Raw genomic sequence first — 18,176 nt, 5'->3', positions numbered from 1 at the left:
TACCTTTGGATTAAGAGCTGCAGAAGAAATCTAAAGTGGGAACATGTGAATTATGTATTTCTTTTCAAATATAACTCAGGAGTGTTTTCTTGTGGTAATTTACTCTAGCACATCCTCTGTTATGTCCCCATTGGGATGGATTTTAATGCACAATACATTTATCCAATTTAATGTTAAATTCAGGAAAATGAAATCTTCTCAGATAGGAAATATCACATTTTCATATGGTGATATAGAATGCTTCAATTCGCCAATAAAACTTCTTGGAAATTAAAACTAGAGGTAGGGTAGTTATCTTTGTTTTGTAACAAAATGGATGATGCTAGATAATAAGCTATGATTTTTGAAAATGTTTAACTTAAAAAGATGTTCAAAAACCTGATAAAAACAGTAAGATATTCTATTGAGAAACTTAATCTATCCACAATTATGAATTTATAAAGGAATATAATTTCTTTTTAAATTTCTCTTATTAAGGAGATAGGCAGATTAAGTTCATTGTCTACCTATAATTTCAAACAAAGACTTAGCAAGGGTAAAACTACATATATGCATACACTAAACTACTTGAAGAACTTTATCCCCACCCACACCTCCTCAGGTCAGATCTCACTTCAGCCTATGCAGACTGGAACTCATTCTGTAGCCCTAGGCTGGTCTCAAACTCAGAACAATCCTCCTACCTCTGCTTCCCAAGTTCTGGGACTAAAGAAATGGGCTGGAAAACTTCACATTTATAAATTTAAACCTTATTCTTTGTAAATACAAAATCTGTCTCAGTCAATTTAATCACATACTGGAATATCTCAGTTTGATTAGAAGGAGGTGGTGGTTCATATAGGTTCCTATGAGTTATACAGAATGAGTGTCTAGCCCTAATATGCATTCTGCAATGGGTAACTCCAAAAAGAAAGAGATTAAGTTATCTGCCTAATAGTCAAGAGTATACCAAGTTCTGTACAAAACTAAATATCTGGGGGCAGAAAGAGCTGTTGATCCAGTTGATCTGTCTCTCAGGACTACTGAAGTAATTTTAGGTATGGCTCATGGACAGTAGAGTAGATGTGCCCAGCTCTTTCTGCGTGTTACTGAAGGTTTGAATAAGAATAATAGCCAGACTGTCTCTAGACATGTAGGTCACTTTCCTCCAAGCAATACAACAGGGTCAGAACTCTTGCTGATAAGCTTAGTCCTGGTAATATTTAGCTGCAACTGTTTCTTCTAAGCACTGCTTTTATTAATATTAGGATTAGGACATTTTCCTTGGAGACAGTTACCTGTCATTAACATTACCACAAACACTGGCATCTTGCTCTTTGAGGCAATACCACGCTTATAAATTTCCACATATTTAGGAAATATGTTTTAAAATAAAAAATCATCTTTGTATATGTTTTTGCATTTTTGGAAATATACTCAAGTTTATGCTCATATTTGCCAGTGTGTCAGGGTTCAGTTATGAATGATCAGATTGGAAACTTCTGCCTTTATTCATGTAGTTATTTCTAGTAGTCAGTAAATACAGTTATAACTTCTACTTTAGTAATGGATTATAAACAATTTCTAAAAATGAACAACTTTCTATAATCCTTTAAAATTTAGTGATTTATGTACTTCTAATCTTTTCAATTTTAAATCAGTATGTTTTTTTGTATTGCCCTAAATATTAACACAAGCTATTTATAGAGCCATGATTCCATTCTCTGATGGAGGTGATATATTTGGAAAATTATTAGCATCAGAACAATATTGAAACCGTGAAATCATAATCACTGATTTGACACGACCACATTAAATGTATAAATACATACATACATACATACATAGAGAGAGAGAGAGAGAGAAAGATTTTTGAAGTTAAATTTTAAGTTCATTTTATTCCTTGTAAGTTAGCTTTATTTCTGCACTACTCCAGAATGTAAAGGGTTTTAAAACCACAATAACTGGTGTCTGAGCTACCTTTTAAGTTTACAAAGCCAAGGATTTCATACAATTGCTTCCTGTCTATCACAGAAATTAAGAACAGATACATTTTCATTCCAGGCTTAGCCTCATATGCTGTCACTTACAAAGGTGGCATGGCAAATATGAAACGCCTTCCTAACAGGCCTAGTTTTCACACACACAATGTGACTACCAAGTGCTGACAGGCATGAAAGAGTTCAATATTGTTTTCTGATGTTAAGGTGACTTTGCTTTCAAAATGTCCCTGTTACCTAAACAAAGAATGTTGCTGCCACATCTGTTTGCTATTAACCATGTCAGTGAATTTGCTAGAATGCTGTGAGAAGGAAATCCTTGCAATATGAAGATGAGTCATTTCTTGTCTCAGTGCTGGACAGCCCGGAAGACCTGGAAAAGAAGCGAATCTGTCGCATCATCACTCGTGACTTCCCGCAGTACTTCGCAGTGGTGTCACGCATCAAACAAGACAGCAACTTGATTGGCCCAGAGGGAGGTGTGTTAAGTAGCACAGTGGTGCCGCAGGTGCAGGCTGTCTTCCCAGAGGGCGCACTGACCAAGCGCATCCGTGTTGGCCTGCAGGTATGTCCGTGTAGAAGGAAGATAGTCCTGATGGATTTTATTCTCATCATGAAATGTTAGCTTTTCAGAGTAGAATTGAAAGGTTAGGTGATCCGATTATTCCCGGGTAAGTAAAGGCTACTAAGAGACCAAAGTTCTCACAACAGTTTGTGTGTTTACAGATAGTACAAAATTCATAATGGCCACACAAAACTGGCAATGCTTTTATTGGATGAAATATTTGACACTAAGCTTATTTTATTGCTTTTCCTTACTTTAAAAGGCTCAACCTATGCACAGTGAGTTGGTCAAGAAGATCCTAGGCAACAAAGCAACCTTTAGCCCTATAGTTACTTTGGAACCTAGAAGAAGAAAATTTCATAAGCCAATTACCATGACTATTCCTGTCCCCAAAGCTTCAAGTGATGTCATGTTAAATGGTTTTGGGGGTGATGCACCAACCTTAAGATTACTATGCAGTATCACAGGTGAGTCAAGTGTGACTATGTGGGTAGCAAATTCTGGGATAAAAAACTTGAATTGTCATAAAAATTAAATTACCTTTGCCAGAAGATATCAGTAGGAGCTGAGAGTGGTGGCACATGCTTGTAATCTTAATGCTCAGAAGACTGAGGTAGGATGATTGGGGATTTAAGGCCAGTCTTGGCAGTATGGCAAGACTGTATTTTAAAAAAATAAACAACAAAACAAAAAAGCCCAGTAGGGTTAGTTAGATGCTTTAATACAGGAAAAGAATTTGTAATCCACTAGGTAAGTAAAAGGTGAAAGGAAATGAGCTATTTAGTAAATTAAATTTTTATGTCAGGCTGCTGCATTCTTCATACACTTGGCCATTTAATATTCACAGTAACTCATAAAGAAACATTACCCCCATTTTGTTAAAAAGGAGACTGAAAGAAATGCTGTAAGTTGTCCAAGTTATACTGTCAAATATTTTTCAGAGTTTGGATTCAAACCCAACCTATATATGTATAAAACTCATCCTTCATGTCTTCATATTTACATCTATGTAAGAAGAAATAAGACAGGGTGTCATCAGCCTTCTCAGTGGTTTTGCCTTCAACAGAGGCCAAATTTTGCTATTCATTTATTTTTTCTTTCTCCCTGTAGCATATTTTAGGCTCTTTTCCTAATGATGATTTTTTACATGAAGTTAATATATTTTGATAACAGTCACTTTCCATTACATTCTCTTTTCCTTCTACTGAAACCCTTCCTCTTCCAAGCTAATTCCTCTTCTACTTTGGTATGTGTGAGTGTGTGTGTGTGTGTGTGTGTGTGTGTGTGTGTCCCTCTGTTTAGCTAGGGCTTGTTGCATAAGCATTATAAGGGATTATTTATTCAGAGCACATGTATCTTGCCAATGACTACACTACTGAAGAAAATGTTTCCCCAACTCCCAGAAACCCTTAACTGCCTCATACTCTTCTCTACCACATATGATGGAATGTTAGTGGTCCCAATATTGTACAGTTAACCACATTTGCTATACACTCATAAATGCAATGGCTGTGTTCTATCCAAAAGAAAGCCTTACCCAGCACTCTTCCCCATCCTCTGGCTCTGACATTCTTTCCACCACCTCCTCCACAATGTTGCTTGAGCCTTTAAAAGGGGGATATAGGCAGTTATTGAACACTGAGCACACCATGGTCACTTATTCTTAGCACTTTGGTAAGTTTGAGTCTCTCCAGTAGACTCTGACAACTGCAAAAAGAATTTTCTTTTAGTGCATCAGTAAAGCTGAGAGCATTACTAGTCTGTGAACATCAATGTAAGTATTCAGAGGACAATTTGATATGTACAACTTACCTACTTAGCCATGCAGCGGTAGTAGCTTCCCCACTAGGGCCTATGATAACCCTTAACCAGAGGCTTTAGACTAGATTTTATATTTTGAAAGTAGTTGCATAAAACATGAAATTTGAAAACCAGACTTATTTAGATTAATATTTTAGCAATATTCATTTCTTTAGTTGGTCAGATCTTTTAGAATAAAATACAATTAAAAATGACCTTTAGAAGCTGGGCATGGTGACACACACTTTTAATTCCAACACTGGGATGGCAGAGGTAGGAGAATTGCTCTGAGTTTGGGTATACCAGCGCCTCTAGCTACTGCAGAAGAACTCCAGATTCTTGTGCCACCTTATGCATCTGGCTTAGGTGGGTACTAAGGAACTGACCCTAGGTCTTTTGGCTTTGCCAGCAAGTGCCTTAACCATTAAGCCATCATTTCTCCAGCCCTGCATTTTTTTTTACCATGCATCTATTTTTAGCATGTATTTTTCCCATTTTTCTTCATTTTTCCCCTTCCTTCTTTCTCTCTAGTGCTGGTAATTGAACCTAGGACTGACTGTATACCTATAAGTTATATAGCCTCTGACTCAAAAATGATGTATTAAATGTCTTTAATGGGGAGTACTGAGGATCAAACAGAACCTTGCACATGCTAAGAAACTTCTCTATCACTGAGCTATATTCAAAGCCCATTTGTTTCTAATCTTTATTTGCAATGCAGGGTCTGGTTTTTTGCCTAACTTTCTTCCATAATGATGTTATTTCAGGTGGAACCACGCCTGCGCAGTGGGAAGACATCACAGGAACTACGCCACTAACATTTGTCAATGAATGTGTTTCCTTTACAACCAACGTGTCTGCCAGGTATACTTATGAAGCACAGCAAAGCCTACTTTTTGTGTTTACCCATCTTTCCCCTGTATTGTCTTTACTTTTTGCTGTTTCATTTTTCTTCTTAACTCTTTCAGAGTTACTTTTTTTCCTATTTGTATTTACTTTACTTCTTGGTGTCTTTAAAAACTTACTTTCTTTTTAATTTTTTTATTAACAACTTCAAAGTTACATTTTTCATGAACAATAAAGTCTGCATTTACTTTCACATTTTAATAGTAACTATAATACAATAAGCAAGTCCTACCAGTCAGATTTCCATCTCTGGAAAACAAGCACCCAGCTGTTTTGGCTGTCTGATGTTGATGCTGACTTTGGCAGCCATAGTCAATTTTTCCAGTTCCAGAGGTGTTAAGAATGAGAAGCTTCCTATTGTTAACAAAATAGGAATTACTTTTCCACAAAACACAGAGTCCACCATGGCTTGCTCAAATGGCTTAGTAGTGTCATTGCCTGTGATATATCTCAACATATTTGCACGTTACACACCTTTTAAAAGTTAAAGGAACCTGGGAATATTTCATCTACAATAGCAACCAAATTTTTATGTTGGTTTTCATCTGCATGGTCATCAAATGATGGGGAAACATCAGCATATGTCTTTAACATGCTGTTTATAATACTGCTTGATGTAAGAAGATCAAGAGGAATTATGTCCAGTGTACCAATAACAATTCTAAAGTTGAAAGTAGTTTAAAGTTAACTTCCTACTGTAGGGGAGAAAAAACAAACTTGCATGAATAGGGACATGATGGCACACAGCAGCAGCAGCATTTGTAGCATACGCCGGTCATTGCCCACTCACAGAGTACACCCACTGAGCACACAGGTCTGTGCTTCGATGTGTTCTGTCAGCCATGGCTCTGTACTCTCAGGCCAGATGATGACAAATTCTGAATGCACAGGGGTCTAGCTACTACAAAGAAAAAAAAAAACCTCCAGATACATGCACTACTTTGTGTATCTGGCTTTACGTGGGTACTGGGGAATTGAACTTGCCTTGTTAGGCATTGTAGACAAATGTATTAACCACTGAGCCATATGTCCAGCCCCTTTTGTATCTTCTTGATCACTTTAGACTTCCTGTGTATCCTGATCCAGTTCCTCTTGCTGCTGCCTTGGTTCTCTTTTCTCCAATTTCCTCTTATTCTCTCTCTCTCTCTCTCTCTCTCTCTCTCTCTCTCTCTCTCTCTCTCTCTCCATTTTAGAATCTGATGACCATTGACCATGATAAAGGAATGTTTTTTTTGTTTGTTTGTTTGTTTTTTTGATGTAGGCTGACCTGGAATTCACTATGTAGTCTCAGGCTGGCCTTAAATTCACAGCCATCCTCCTACCTCTACCTCCCAAGTGCTGGGATTAAAAATATGTGCCACCACACCTGTTGGAGCCAATTTTTTAAATTCTATACTTTAAACTTTATGTAATTCGATATAATTTGCTTTCTTTCTTTTTATAGGTTCTGGCTGATAGATTGTCGACAGATTCAGGAATCTGTTTCCTTTGCATCACAAGTGTATAGAGAAATTATCTGTGTACCTTATATGGCCAAATTTGTAGTGTTTGCCAAATCACATGACCCCATTGAAGCAAGATTGCGATGTTTCTGCATGACTGATGATAAAGTGGATAAGACCCTTGAACAACAAGAAAACTTCTCTGAGGTGGCCCGCAGCCGGGATGTGGAGGTACTGCACTAAAAACATTGAACTTTCATATTATTGTTCCTTTGTTAAGGTTGTATTTTTAAAAAGTAGACATATTTTAAAGAAGAAAGAGTAGTCCATACATCTTTATCAGTTTGAAGGTCAAGGTCCCAAATCAGTGATTTTCCAATATTTAAATCTTCTACTACAGGGATGATCTTCATCTTTATGAATAGGCAAAATGATTCCTATAAAATTTACTTGGACAAGACAGTAAGCTATCAATGACTATAGTAGTTTAGATGTTTTCAATTTTCCCAGTTGTCATTTTTTTTTCTCCTCTTCATCATCATTTGGGAAAACATCTCTTCCTTAAATGTTAAAGTTGAATGTCCAATGCTCTTTTAAATTACATTTTTATTTTCTTTTCTCTTCTTTTATTCTATCAGTGTAGTGCTTTGGATATTGCAGTCCTATATACTGACTTACTGTGATGCCTAAAGTTCAGAACTGGAAATTTACATTTAGGACTTAGACATTTATTGATTTTTGCGGGATAGCATGTACCTCAAAGGGGATACAAGATAGTTTATTCTGGAGCCAAATATGAGTGACCATGGCCCAGGAATACAGATTTACATTACCCCAATTCCATGGATGTTTTATAGCTACAGAACAAAAGAAAATTATAAACTAAGGCACTTTAAATAATATCTTATTTATTTGAGAGAGAGAGGGGGAAACAGGTAGATAGACACAGAGAGAGAATTGGCACACCAGGGCCTCCAGATACTACAGACAAACTCCAGATGCATGCAAGTACATCTGGCTTACATAGGTACTGGGGAATCGAATCTGGCTCCTTAGGCTTTGCAAGAAAGTGCCTTAACTGCTAAGGCATCTCTCCAGGCCCAAATGAAGAAGCTTTTGAAATACATTGTCTGGCTATTATGTAAGGGAGTTATGGTAAAGCAGGGAAGTTACCACCATAGGCATCAGATGCTATCTGACAACAGTCTTAGCCTTTGGGTTAGTGGAAGCTGGGGGTCTGTTACTACATTATGAAAGGGTAACACCTGACCAAAACTGATAGTCACCAGGATGTCAAGACAGTTACAAAGGTGGACAATAAATGGCTATTAAAAAGATAAAGGTAGTCCAAGGTAATTTGGCGCAGATCTTACAATCTCTATCTCTCTCTGATCACAGGACTTGTATCAGTCCATTCAACCTTGTTTGAAGTAGATATAGAAGATGCAGCACTTTTCTTGGGACTTTGGTTTACCCATGATAGAGTGCTGAAAATGAGAACATTAGATGCTACCACACACTGGAAGACCCTCTTTACCTAGAAGAGGGAATGCTGGCCCAGGCTTTGTCAGAACGTCAGTTAGCATGTTTATTTGAAGAATTGAAAGTTTCAAGTAGTACTACCACTTCTCCTTTGCATAAATGACTGATGATTATAGTCGTTTTTTTGGTGCTATTTTTCTGTTTACTTTCAGGTATTAGAAGGAAAGCCCATTTATGTAGATTGCTTTGGCAACTTGGTACCATTAACGAAGAGTGGCCAACATCATATATTCAGTTTCTTTGCCTTCAAAGAAAACAGGCTTCCTCTCTTTGTCAAGGTAATATATCTGTAGAATTTTGTCATTTTAGAAAAGGTTTGCATTTCCTTCCCTAGTGGTTTAATGGGCAATCATTTCCAGTGACTTTCTTTTGTCACTATATGGTATGTATACATGCATGCATGTCGGACTTTGATCATATATGTGTGGGTAAATGTGTACATGAGTGTGCATGCATGTGGAGGCCAGAGGACAACATTGAGTGTCTTCTGCATTGTTCATGTTATTTATTCACAGTACCTGCAGCTCACCAATTTGGCCCACATTTAGCCAACATGGCCCATAAATCTCTTGTCTCCATCTCACAAACAGCAGCATTACATGCACTCATCTTTGTACTTGGCAATCATGTATGTGCTAGGGTTCAGAACCTAGGGCCTCATGCTTGCATACCAATTGCTGTTCTTTCCTTTTTATTATCTTATTTTAATTAATTTATTTATTTGAGAGAGAGAGGCAGATGATAGATAGATAGATAGATGATAGACAGACAGATAGAGAAAATATGGGTGTGCCAGGGCCTCCAACTGTTCCAAATGAAATCCAGACACATGCTTCCTTGTGCATTTGGCTTACGGGGATCCTGGGAAATTGAACCTGGGTCCTTTGGCTTTGCAGGCAAGTGCCTTAACCCCTAAGCTATCTCCAGCCCAGTTGTTTTTCCTTAGTAGGCAATTTCTCCGATCTGTCAGTAATTTCTTTATTTATTTTTGACACATTTCAACATTTTTTTTATCTTTGAATTAAAATTCAATCTTGGATGTTAACAGGTAATTATATTTATGAAGGAAGCCAAGGACAAACTATGATCACTCATGACTTGGAAGTACTGGCTATTCTTTCCTGAATGTGAAGGGAACTCTACTTTTATTTCACTGCTATTACTTTCAACTATTTATGGTTAGATTTTAATATATGTTTGAGTTTCAAAATTGTGGAGAACAAAAGTGTTCTGCCAATTTTTTATAATAAAATATCTTTAAAAGACAAGATCTCACTTAGCATAATAAGAAGTTATTCCAGTTAGAGCTAACACCTTGAATACTTACTATAAATTCACTAAATAGACATTATAGAGACCCTGCCAATGTACCATATATTGTATTTTTTTTTAGGAATGTCAGGCCAAGCTCAGGACTTAGCAGTTATATATGTATTTTATTCTGGATGCTAGGCACAGAGGACCGATATTCCATTGTTCCATTGTTTCATATATATGAGTTACATAGGAGAGCAAAGTTTATACAGACAGAAAATGAAACAGTAGCTACCATGGAAAGAAGGCAGAGACAATGGAAAGTTGTTGTTTAGTACACACCAAGTTTCAGCTTGGAAAGGTGAATAAATTTTAGGTAAAGGAGGAAGGTGGTGATAGCTATACAACAATGTGCATGTACTTATCACTTAATTCTACACCTAATATAGTTAAAATCACATTCATGTTACATATAACAAAAACATGAATGACATTCTGATATTGCAGTCAACCTGAAAAACATGATGCTAATCAAGAAAGACAAAAGTAAAATATTATCTGAATATCATTACATACAGGTAAAGAGATTCTTTGAGACACAAAAGTAGAATAAAAGTTACCAGAAACTAGAGGAATAGGAAGGTTATAGATAAGGGGCACAGTTTATATTTGGGATGATAAAATGACTTTATTAATGTGCTTCATGCTACTGATTTTAACAGGTAAGGATATCAAAAATGTAGTCTTATATATATTGTTACATTTTTTTAAATGGTGTAAGTTATGGAAACTTAGTACACAAAAGGATCACAATAACAATAATCTATTTTATATTTGAATATTGCTTAGACAGATCTTAAGTAATCTTTAGTGTCCTCATTCCACACAAAAAAAGGTGTTATGTGAACTAATGTATATGTTAATTAGCTTTATTTGTAGTAATTATTGCCATATATACATATATGTACCTACATATATATATATGTATATATATATATATACATATATATATATACATATACACACATACATATATATATGTACATACACACACACACATATCAAATCCTCATTGTTTGCCCTATATATATTTATTTTTTTGTCAGTCATCCTTAATAAAGTAGAAATATATGCATGTTATCTTATATGATAAGATAGGAGAAAAAGAAAGACTGAATCCATACTGATCATCAACCAATGATGTATGTACTTTCAAATATCACCCTTTAAAATATTACCTGATGTATAAAATGTGGAGCACATATGTCTTTCTTGTTCAAGGTACGTGATACAACTCAGGAACCTTGCGGACGACTATCATTTATGAAGGAACCAAAATCTACAAGAGGACTAGTGCATCAAGCGATTTGCAACTTAAATATCACCTTGCCAATTTATACAAAGGTAGTATAAAATCTATTGTAGTGCTATTCAGACAGTATACAAATTGATTTTCAAGGCTTTAAAAATGATCAAAACAGATGGGTGTGGTGGTGCACGCCATTAATCCCAGCACTTGGGAGGCAGAGGTAGGTGGATTGTGGTGAGTTCAAGGCCACCCTGAGATTACATAGTGAATTCCAGGTCAGCCAGGGCTAGACTGAGACCCTACCTAAAAAAAAAAAAAAAAAAAAAAAATCAAAATAGGGGCTGGAGAGATGGCTTAGCAGTTAAGTGCTTGCCTATGAAGCCTAACGATCCCAGTTTGAGGCTCTATTCCCCAGGACCCACATAAGCCAGATGCACAAGGGGGCGCACACATCTGGAGTTCATTTGCAGTGGCTGGAGGCCCTGACATACCCATTCTCTCTCTCTCTCTTTCTCTCTCTCTTCCTCTTTCTCTCTCTGTCTGTCACTCTCAAATAAACAAATAAAAATTCGCAAAAAATATTTTTTTAAATGATCAAAACAAAGACACCAAATGCAAGCACATATACTTACCACTTGGTACCCTGTCCAGTGTATGATTTTTCCATTCAAGTAAAGATGGAAAACAAGTAATTCCAAATTAATTTACATTAAATGCACTTTAATGGGAAAACTTTATGAATATTTGCTGGACATAGAGCAGAAAAATTAGTTAAAGTTATGTTTTGAGCTAAGTTATTAAAACAAAACAATTGGCTTTGTCTTCCTTTCTTTTTGTAATGTGTACTCCTCATACCATACTAGTTCATTTCACTAGACCACAATATTAGTCCATTAACTTCCACTTACTACCCTGTCACAGGCAGGCCATACGTTATTCAATTCACAGTCATCTCCTAGTAGTTTATACTTGTGCTAAAATAATTTCCTGTTTATCTTATAGCATGCTCTGTATTAGGTTTGTTAAATTAACTTTTCAATTATTGTAATTATTTTGATGTAAAAATACCCCCATTGTACATGGGGTACATTTGAAGCACTGTTAAAAGAGAAAGTTCAATTCCTGACCTAAAGACTACCTAATATGCATTGCCTTCTTCCCAGACCTCTCCCCATGACATAACTCCTTGAATACTCTGATTATACTAAAGAAGATGAATGATTTAGTTAAATGTTGTGGGTACTTTCTTTTATTATTATTTTTTGCCAGGAGGTCTTTTTCTTTATATAAATGCCCTTTACTAATAGAAAGCTACAAATGTGATTTATAGGTGGCTGTAGCAAGTATACTGTGTGGTCTTCAGGTTGGAAAAGAGGGTAAGAATGGGCTGCAGAGCCATGGATGAGAAGTAGGGACATATTTAAACTGCTAAATACTGATTCCACAAGACAAAGAATTTTCTAGTTTTGTTTTTTTTTTTTTTTTTTTTACCCACCATAGTTACCAAATTGTATATTTTGCTTCAATGATTAGCCATATAAATAGATTAGTTATATAGAGAAAAATTGTTAGCACTGTGTTTGATACTATAAATTCTTAAGGATTAAACAGAGAAATTAGTGCTCACTTTGGCAGCACATATACCAAAAAAAGAGGAATTAAATATCAATTTCCATCTAAATATACATGGCATTCCAAATTTGAATATAGCAGTAATTACTTCATCCCATATGAATATGATCTAATTGTACTCCAGTGATACAGCATGCACTTGGGGTTTATAAGACTGAGTCTTGGTGAGTCATTGAAGACAGAATAGTGCTAAGTATCACGAAGAAAGAGATATAGACCACCTAAGTGACATTGAAGTTAATGAGCTTTCTAGTTGTGGTTAAAAGGAAGCATTTTTTTCTACATTTTCTTTCTAAGTCAAGGTAAATCAGAATTATTAATGTTATGATGAAGATGAGATAGTTTTATAACTAGTGTCTCAAGAACATTGGCAAGCTAAGGGTTAATTAATATTAAGATCAAGACACCTCATCCAGCAAGGCCCCACCTTCCAAATCACCACTAGCAGGAAAGTAAGTATTCAAAACACATGACCTTATGGGGAACACCTAATTCAAACCACCACATTCTTCCCCTGGTCACCCATAAACTGATGACAATCCATGATGCAAAATACAATACATTTAGTCCAACTTTAAATGTTTCCATAGATTTTTAATCCTCATATTGTTCAAATATCCCTATAGTCCAGAGTCTTTAACTGTAATCCTATAAAACCAAAAACATACAAGGGCACAGAGTAAATATTCACATACAAAGGATGACATGGGCCATAGCAAGGAAAGACTGAGCCAAGCTAAGATCTAAGATCTAAAACAGTCAGGGAAAATGTCAAATCCTGCAGTTCTCTGTCTGCCTGAGACTCACAACAAAGTCTCTGGGGTTCTAGTTCTGTCCCACCAGAAGTACTGCTCACAACCTGAGACAAAAATCCATCTGGAACCAGCAGCTCTTTATGGTAGCAGTCCCTAAATTTTGATGTGTCCCCAAATCCTAGGTCTCCACTGCAATCCATGGTTAATCTACATGGCTCTAATAGATCTCCTTGCAGGGACTCCAAAAACCATGCTTCATATTACCCAGTGGCATCTCAAAAAAAAAAAAAATTGCAAATCTACTGACCCTTTTTCCTCCCTGCATGTGTTATACTCCCATAGTACCAGGTTAACTACCAAATTTGTTAATCCAGGGGAGAATAAAACCAAATTTGAAAAGTGGGGCACTTCCTCAGCATTAAGACACCTACTTTCAATGGAGTCTATATTCTTCCTGCTGTCTCAATGCAGAACAGCTGGCCAATAATCTCTCAAACAACTGCAGCTGAAACTGATCTGCTGTCTTCTGCCAAAAGTTTCATTTCATTCATTTCCATATCCTTCTGCTCACACCAGTCTATTTCTTCTAAATTCAACCCTGCTCAGACTCTGAGAATAGAGGCAGAATGCAGTGAGCCTCTCACACAAATTCTTCTCACCTAGTCCAGACAAAGTTCCTTCTTCCCCTATAAGCCAAATTTATACAATCCTAGTTCTTTTTTCATTGATATCTATAAATTCTGACTAGAATGGTCCATCAGACTGTATTTACTGCACTATAAGATGTCTCTCAGACCAATATTTCAAGTCCTTCCATATTCCTCCTACAGATCAATCCCAAAAGACCAAAAGTTACACAGTTTGTTTTTATTAGCAGTAACAGCAACACACCTCTGGTACCAATTTTTTGTTGCAGTAACCTTTTGGGAGGAGGGGTATACAGCACCCAACCAAAAGCAGATGGTGGGAGGCTTATAGTCTTGAAAGGAAGCTCTGAGATGGCAGCAGAAAGCATGGCATGAGCTGAGGCTGGACATCACCTCTGCTACAGCAAGTAGAAAACAGTAGCAGGAGAGTGAGCTGCACTAGTACTGGAAAGCTGTGACTGATAAACCTCAAGGACCCCCACCCCCATGACCTCAGCAACACACCTCCTCCAGCAAGGCCCCAACTCCAAAACTGCCACCAGCTGGGAACAAAGTATTCAAAGCACATGACTTTGTTTGTGGGAGGGTACACATAATTCAAACCACTACACTATGGGACACACTAAATGTTAAACTTTGGGGCTGTTGATGACCTAGCGTCAGAAATCAGGAAATTGATTCTTTTGTCTTATGAATATGTAAACTTCAAATCAGTCCTTTTCTGCCTGCCTCCTATAGACTGTTCAAATGAAAAACATCAGCCTACTGGGTATATATTTGCATGTCAATGCTTGTTGGAGAGGTATATTTATTCTTCTAAATGTTCTACTGTTCCTTCTCCCTTTTTTTCTACCTTGCATGGTGCCTTGGGGCGACAAGGAATCAGAGTCAGATCAAGAGCAGGAAGAAGAGGTAATTTCATGATAGCATCATTTGTTCAGGGCTTTGTCATTGTTGTAGCCACTGATAAGAGCATGTGGTTGAACATTGTTCTTAGATGGGAAGACTTGTTCTAGTCATTCCATGGCCATAATTTTCCCTAACCTCTCCACAGCTCTGTAATTCTTATCTTGTGGATAGATTTTAGAGAATAATAAAGTTGCTCGGTAATTATGGCCCTTTCTCTGTGCAATGATACATATTTCTTTGACAACTCATGAAGGCTAGGCCACTACCTCAGTGATTCTCAAATATTAGTGTGAAGATGCCTGAAAGTCAAAGGTCTTTGAACTGGTAGCAAAGTAAATACTTCACTGGGTATCTTTCATATTCTCACAAGCTACAGAGCAGCTTCCCCAAGACTGTACTTGTGATAACATCATCGCTAACAGTGAGATGTGTGCTTGTGTATCTGTGGGGTGTAACAGCTTCTCCACTGTAATCTGTAATGTGGATATTTGTTTATGCAAATCACACATCAAAAGTTCTTTGAGTATTTCAGTAATCTGGGGGAGTACAATGTGGTCCAGGGAGTTTGAGAATCACTAAACCCATAAACTTCCAGAATCTTTATCATCCATTGAATAGACTGAAATAATAGTGCAGAAGTATATTAGTAATGATCATTTCTCATAAAATGAAACCTCATCAGTGTCCCACGTGCCTTATCACCATAGTTATCAGTCTTCTGCCCTGTGGGGTGTGTGTAGTTATACCATAGATGAAGAAAACAAGTTCTACAGGGCTTACCTTAAATTTTTTTTCCACTAGGTTTGCTTTACTATTTAAAGCAAAAATGTGTTTATCTCCTTTATAATGATCTAGAAATGTCCACTATTTTAACAGAAATGGGAAAGTCATTTGAAAACTCCTTGTATTAATATACCAACTCCTACTCCTAAGAAAAATTATTATTTTATTATATTATTTGTATGCTTTTTAAAAAAAATATATTAGAGACATCTAAAATAGGAAACATAAAGAAAAATACTCTGTACATGCCAGCTGAAAATCTAAGGTCTTATTTCAGAGTATTGCTCAGAGTCCCTTTATTCCTCATATGTTTCTCATAGAACAGGATAAGGGAAGTGACTGGACTACCTATATTGCCATATCCAGCCACACATACCATCAATGATTAACAAGACTGAACTCATTTTTTCGCCTTACCTGCACAGTTTCCTTCTCGTACTCAGTGGCCCTGTCTTCATAGCTGTTAAAATAGGACAACTACATACTTTCTTTAGAAAGCAATAAAACTATATTCTACCTTTGCTGTGTTCACAAATGAACTGTTTCTGTTTATATATGATTTTTTTTCTTGAATACTTTCAAGAACTGTCCAGAGCAATAGAGTTCCTAGTCTCTGCAGAAAGAATTTAGAAAAAGATCTGAAATGGTATCTTGTTATTAATGATAATAAAATGACCTCTATAAAATGTATTCTTCTACCATGCTCTTTGTCATTAGCATTTTCTCTACTAACTCAACAATTGCTGTTTAATACTGGCATCACCTTTTTCTCAACCTATTCCCTAATATGTAGTCTCACATCAGACAGACTAGGTCAGCTCTTTCCAGGAATAACATATTAGAAAAAAAAAAAGCATTCTACCTGTACTGTCCAGAAAAGAGTGGTGCTTTTTTATTTCAAAGTTACCATTAGATTTTCTGACATTCTCAGGAAAAAAAAAATGTAACAAATAATTCTTTCGATAGCCTGTGGTTTCACCCTCTTGTGTATGTTTATGAATAGAAGCACACAGTGCACTTGAGGGGCTCTGAGCCAAGAGCTGTTTGTAACCATTGGATTTATGTATGTTTTCTTTCAGATCGGTATGACATCAGAGAAAAGTAAGATTTCAAATAAAATTGAGTTTGTTTGAAAGCTGGCTATAATAAAAAGAAGCATGAATTAAGATGCAAGCTACTTGCCACTACTAACCACTATAATAATTATATTTTTATGTTATCCTTATTAATCATTAATATATATTTATGAAAGCAGCTTGGCCAGTTAAATTACAAATATACCTAATTTGTAAACTCATTAGCAATAAAATGCAAAAATTATTCATCTAAGCATTCACTTTCTTTTGACATCCTTGTTAACCCTAGTATTGCTGTTATGCTTGTTTAGAAAGCCACCCTACCGTTTTGTCCTTTTGTTAGCATAACATTTTCATTTCATTATTTTTAAAGCACTGACATGACAGTATTATTTTTATTAAGCAACAGTGACTTCTGGAGCAAGCTTTGCCATTTTGAAGAAAGCGTCTATAAAAGTGATACTGTCCAATGGTTCTTAGCTGAAGCTAACTCCCTCACCCTTCCTTCCTCATTATCCTTACTGTGGTGAAGTGTAACTGAATTCTTTAGATGAGACCTAACTGACTTATGTAACATTTTCTGAGAAAAGAAAACACATCGACACCGAGGAGGCAAAAATCAATGTGTGTGTGATGTAGTTACTCATGAGGGTGTATCACCATAGGGCTAATGATAAACGATGATGCCCATATCTCAAACTGAAACTAGTGCAGCGGCCAAACCTTAAAAAGAACCATCTTCAAATTCACTTCAGATTTGTTGTAGTCTGTTAGCATTGCAATTTGTTGGCCTATTCCTAATGAATCTCAGGTTTCTTGTATGGAAACTAAACTCAAATTATATAAGTTTCTCCTTTTTATGCCTCAGAAACATTAGAAAAACATTCTAATTTAATTTTGCTTACTTATAGTAATTCAGGATGATATTCCTAAAAGGAAAATAACTTGGAGCCATGTTTAGCTCTGGCACTTTGCCCCAGATGCTGATCTCTGGACTTTTAAAAAATGTACAACACATTGTAAGTTAGTACACTGTTATTTGTTAATTGTAACTTACCTTGTGTTCCATCACTATTCAGAACAAAAATATTTGAGATTCTGGATGTAGTCCCTGATTTATATAACTGGAGATATTTACAGTAATATAAGTTCATTTGACTATCTTTTACATATACATATTCACATAGTTTCCCTTTCACAAATGCAAATTTTCTCAAGAGAGAAAGCAGTTTTGTATATACAACATATTATTGTTGCCTTAATTTCTTTTAAGTGATGAAAAATTTCTCTCTTCTTCAGGACTATTATTTACTTAATGGTCCTCTCTTTTGATCATGCCTACAAGCTAGTAGGAATCAAAAATTTATCTGGGTCAATTGTGAAAAGAAGAAATGTCTCCATGTTATTGTAATGCCATGGCTTTGGAATGACTTCTAGATCTTGTGAATGTCTTTTAAGTTTCAAACACAGATAGTTTGGTTTTTAGCTTTAAGACACTCATTAAATAATCTTCATATGGCTATAAAGTAATCTCCACTGAAGGGCACTGTTAAAAAGAGCCTAAAGTATTTAAATAA

The 18,176-nt window shown here is 36.1% G+C and overlaps 1 protein-coding gene across 31 annotated transcripts in view; it reads left to right on the top strand.

Moving 5' to 3' along the window:
• Ank2 (ankyrin 2) overlaps window positions 1–18,176 on the top strand; it is a 710,882-nt gene that overhangs the window by 661,815 nt on the left and 30,891 nt on the right. For all 31 annotated transcript variants that reach the window (XM_045144485.1, XM_045144488.1, XM_045144489.1 and 28 more), the window contains 8 exons: window positions 2,333–2,544; window positions 2,807–3,011; window positions 5,112–5,208; window positions 6,695–6,923; window positions 8,387–8,512; window positions 10,770–10,892; window positions 14,711–14,743; window positions 16,603–16,624. In XM_045144485.1, coding sequence (XP_045000420.1) covers window positions 2,333–2,544; window positions 2,807–3,011; window positions 5,112–5,208; window positions 6,695–6,923; window positions 8,387–8,512; window positions 10,770–10,892; window positions 14,711–14,743; window positions 16,603–16,624 — 1,047 coding nt within the window. The remainder of the gene's footprint in view (window positions 1–2,332; window positions 2,545–2,806; window positions 3,012–5,111; window positions 5,209–6,694; window positions 6,924–8,386; window positions 8,513–10,769; window positions 10,893–14,710; window positions 14,744–16,602; window positions 16,625–18,176) is intronic.

The sequence above is a fragment of the Jaculus jaculus genome, chromosome 2 (genome assembly GCF_020740685.1).
Source record: "Jaculus jaculus isolate mJacJac1 chromosome 2, mJacJac1.mat.Y.cur, whole genome shotgun sequence".
NCBI classification, from domain to species: Eukaryota; Metazoa; Chordata; class Mammalia; order Rodentia; family Dipodidae; genus Jaculus; species Jaculus jaculus.
This window is presented reverse-complemented; position numbering and strand designations above follow the sequence as displayed.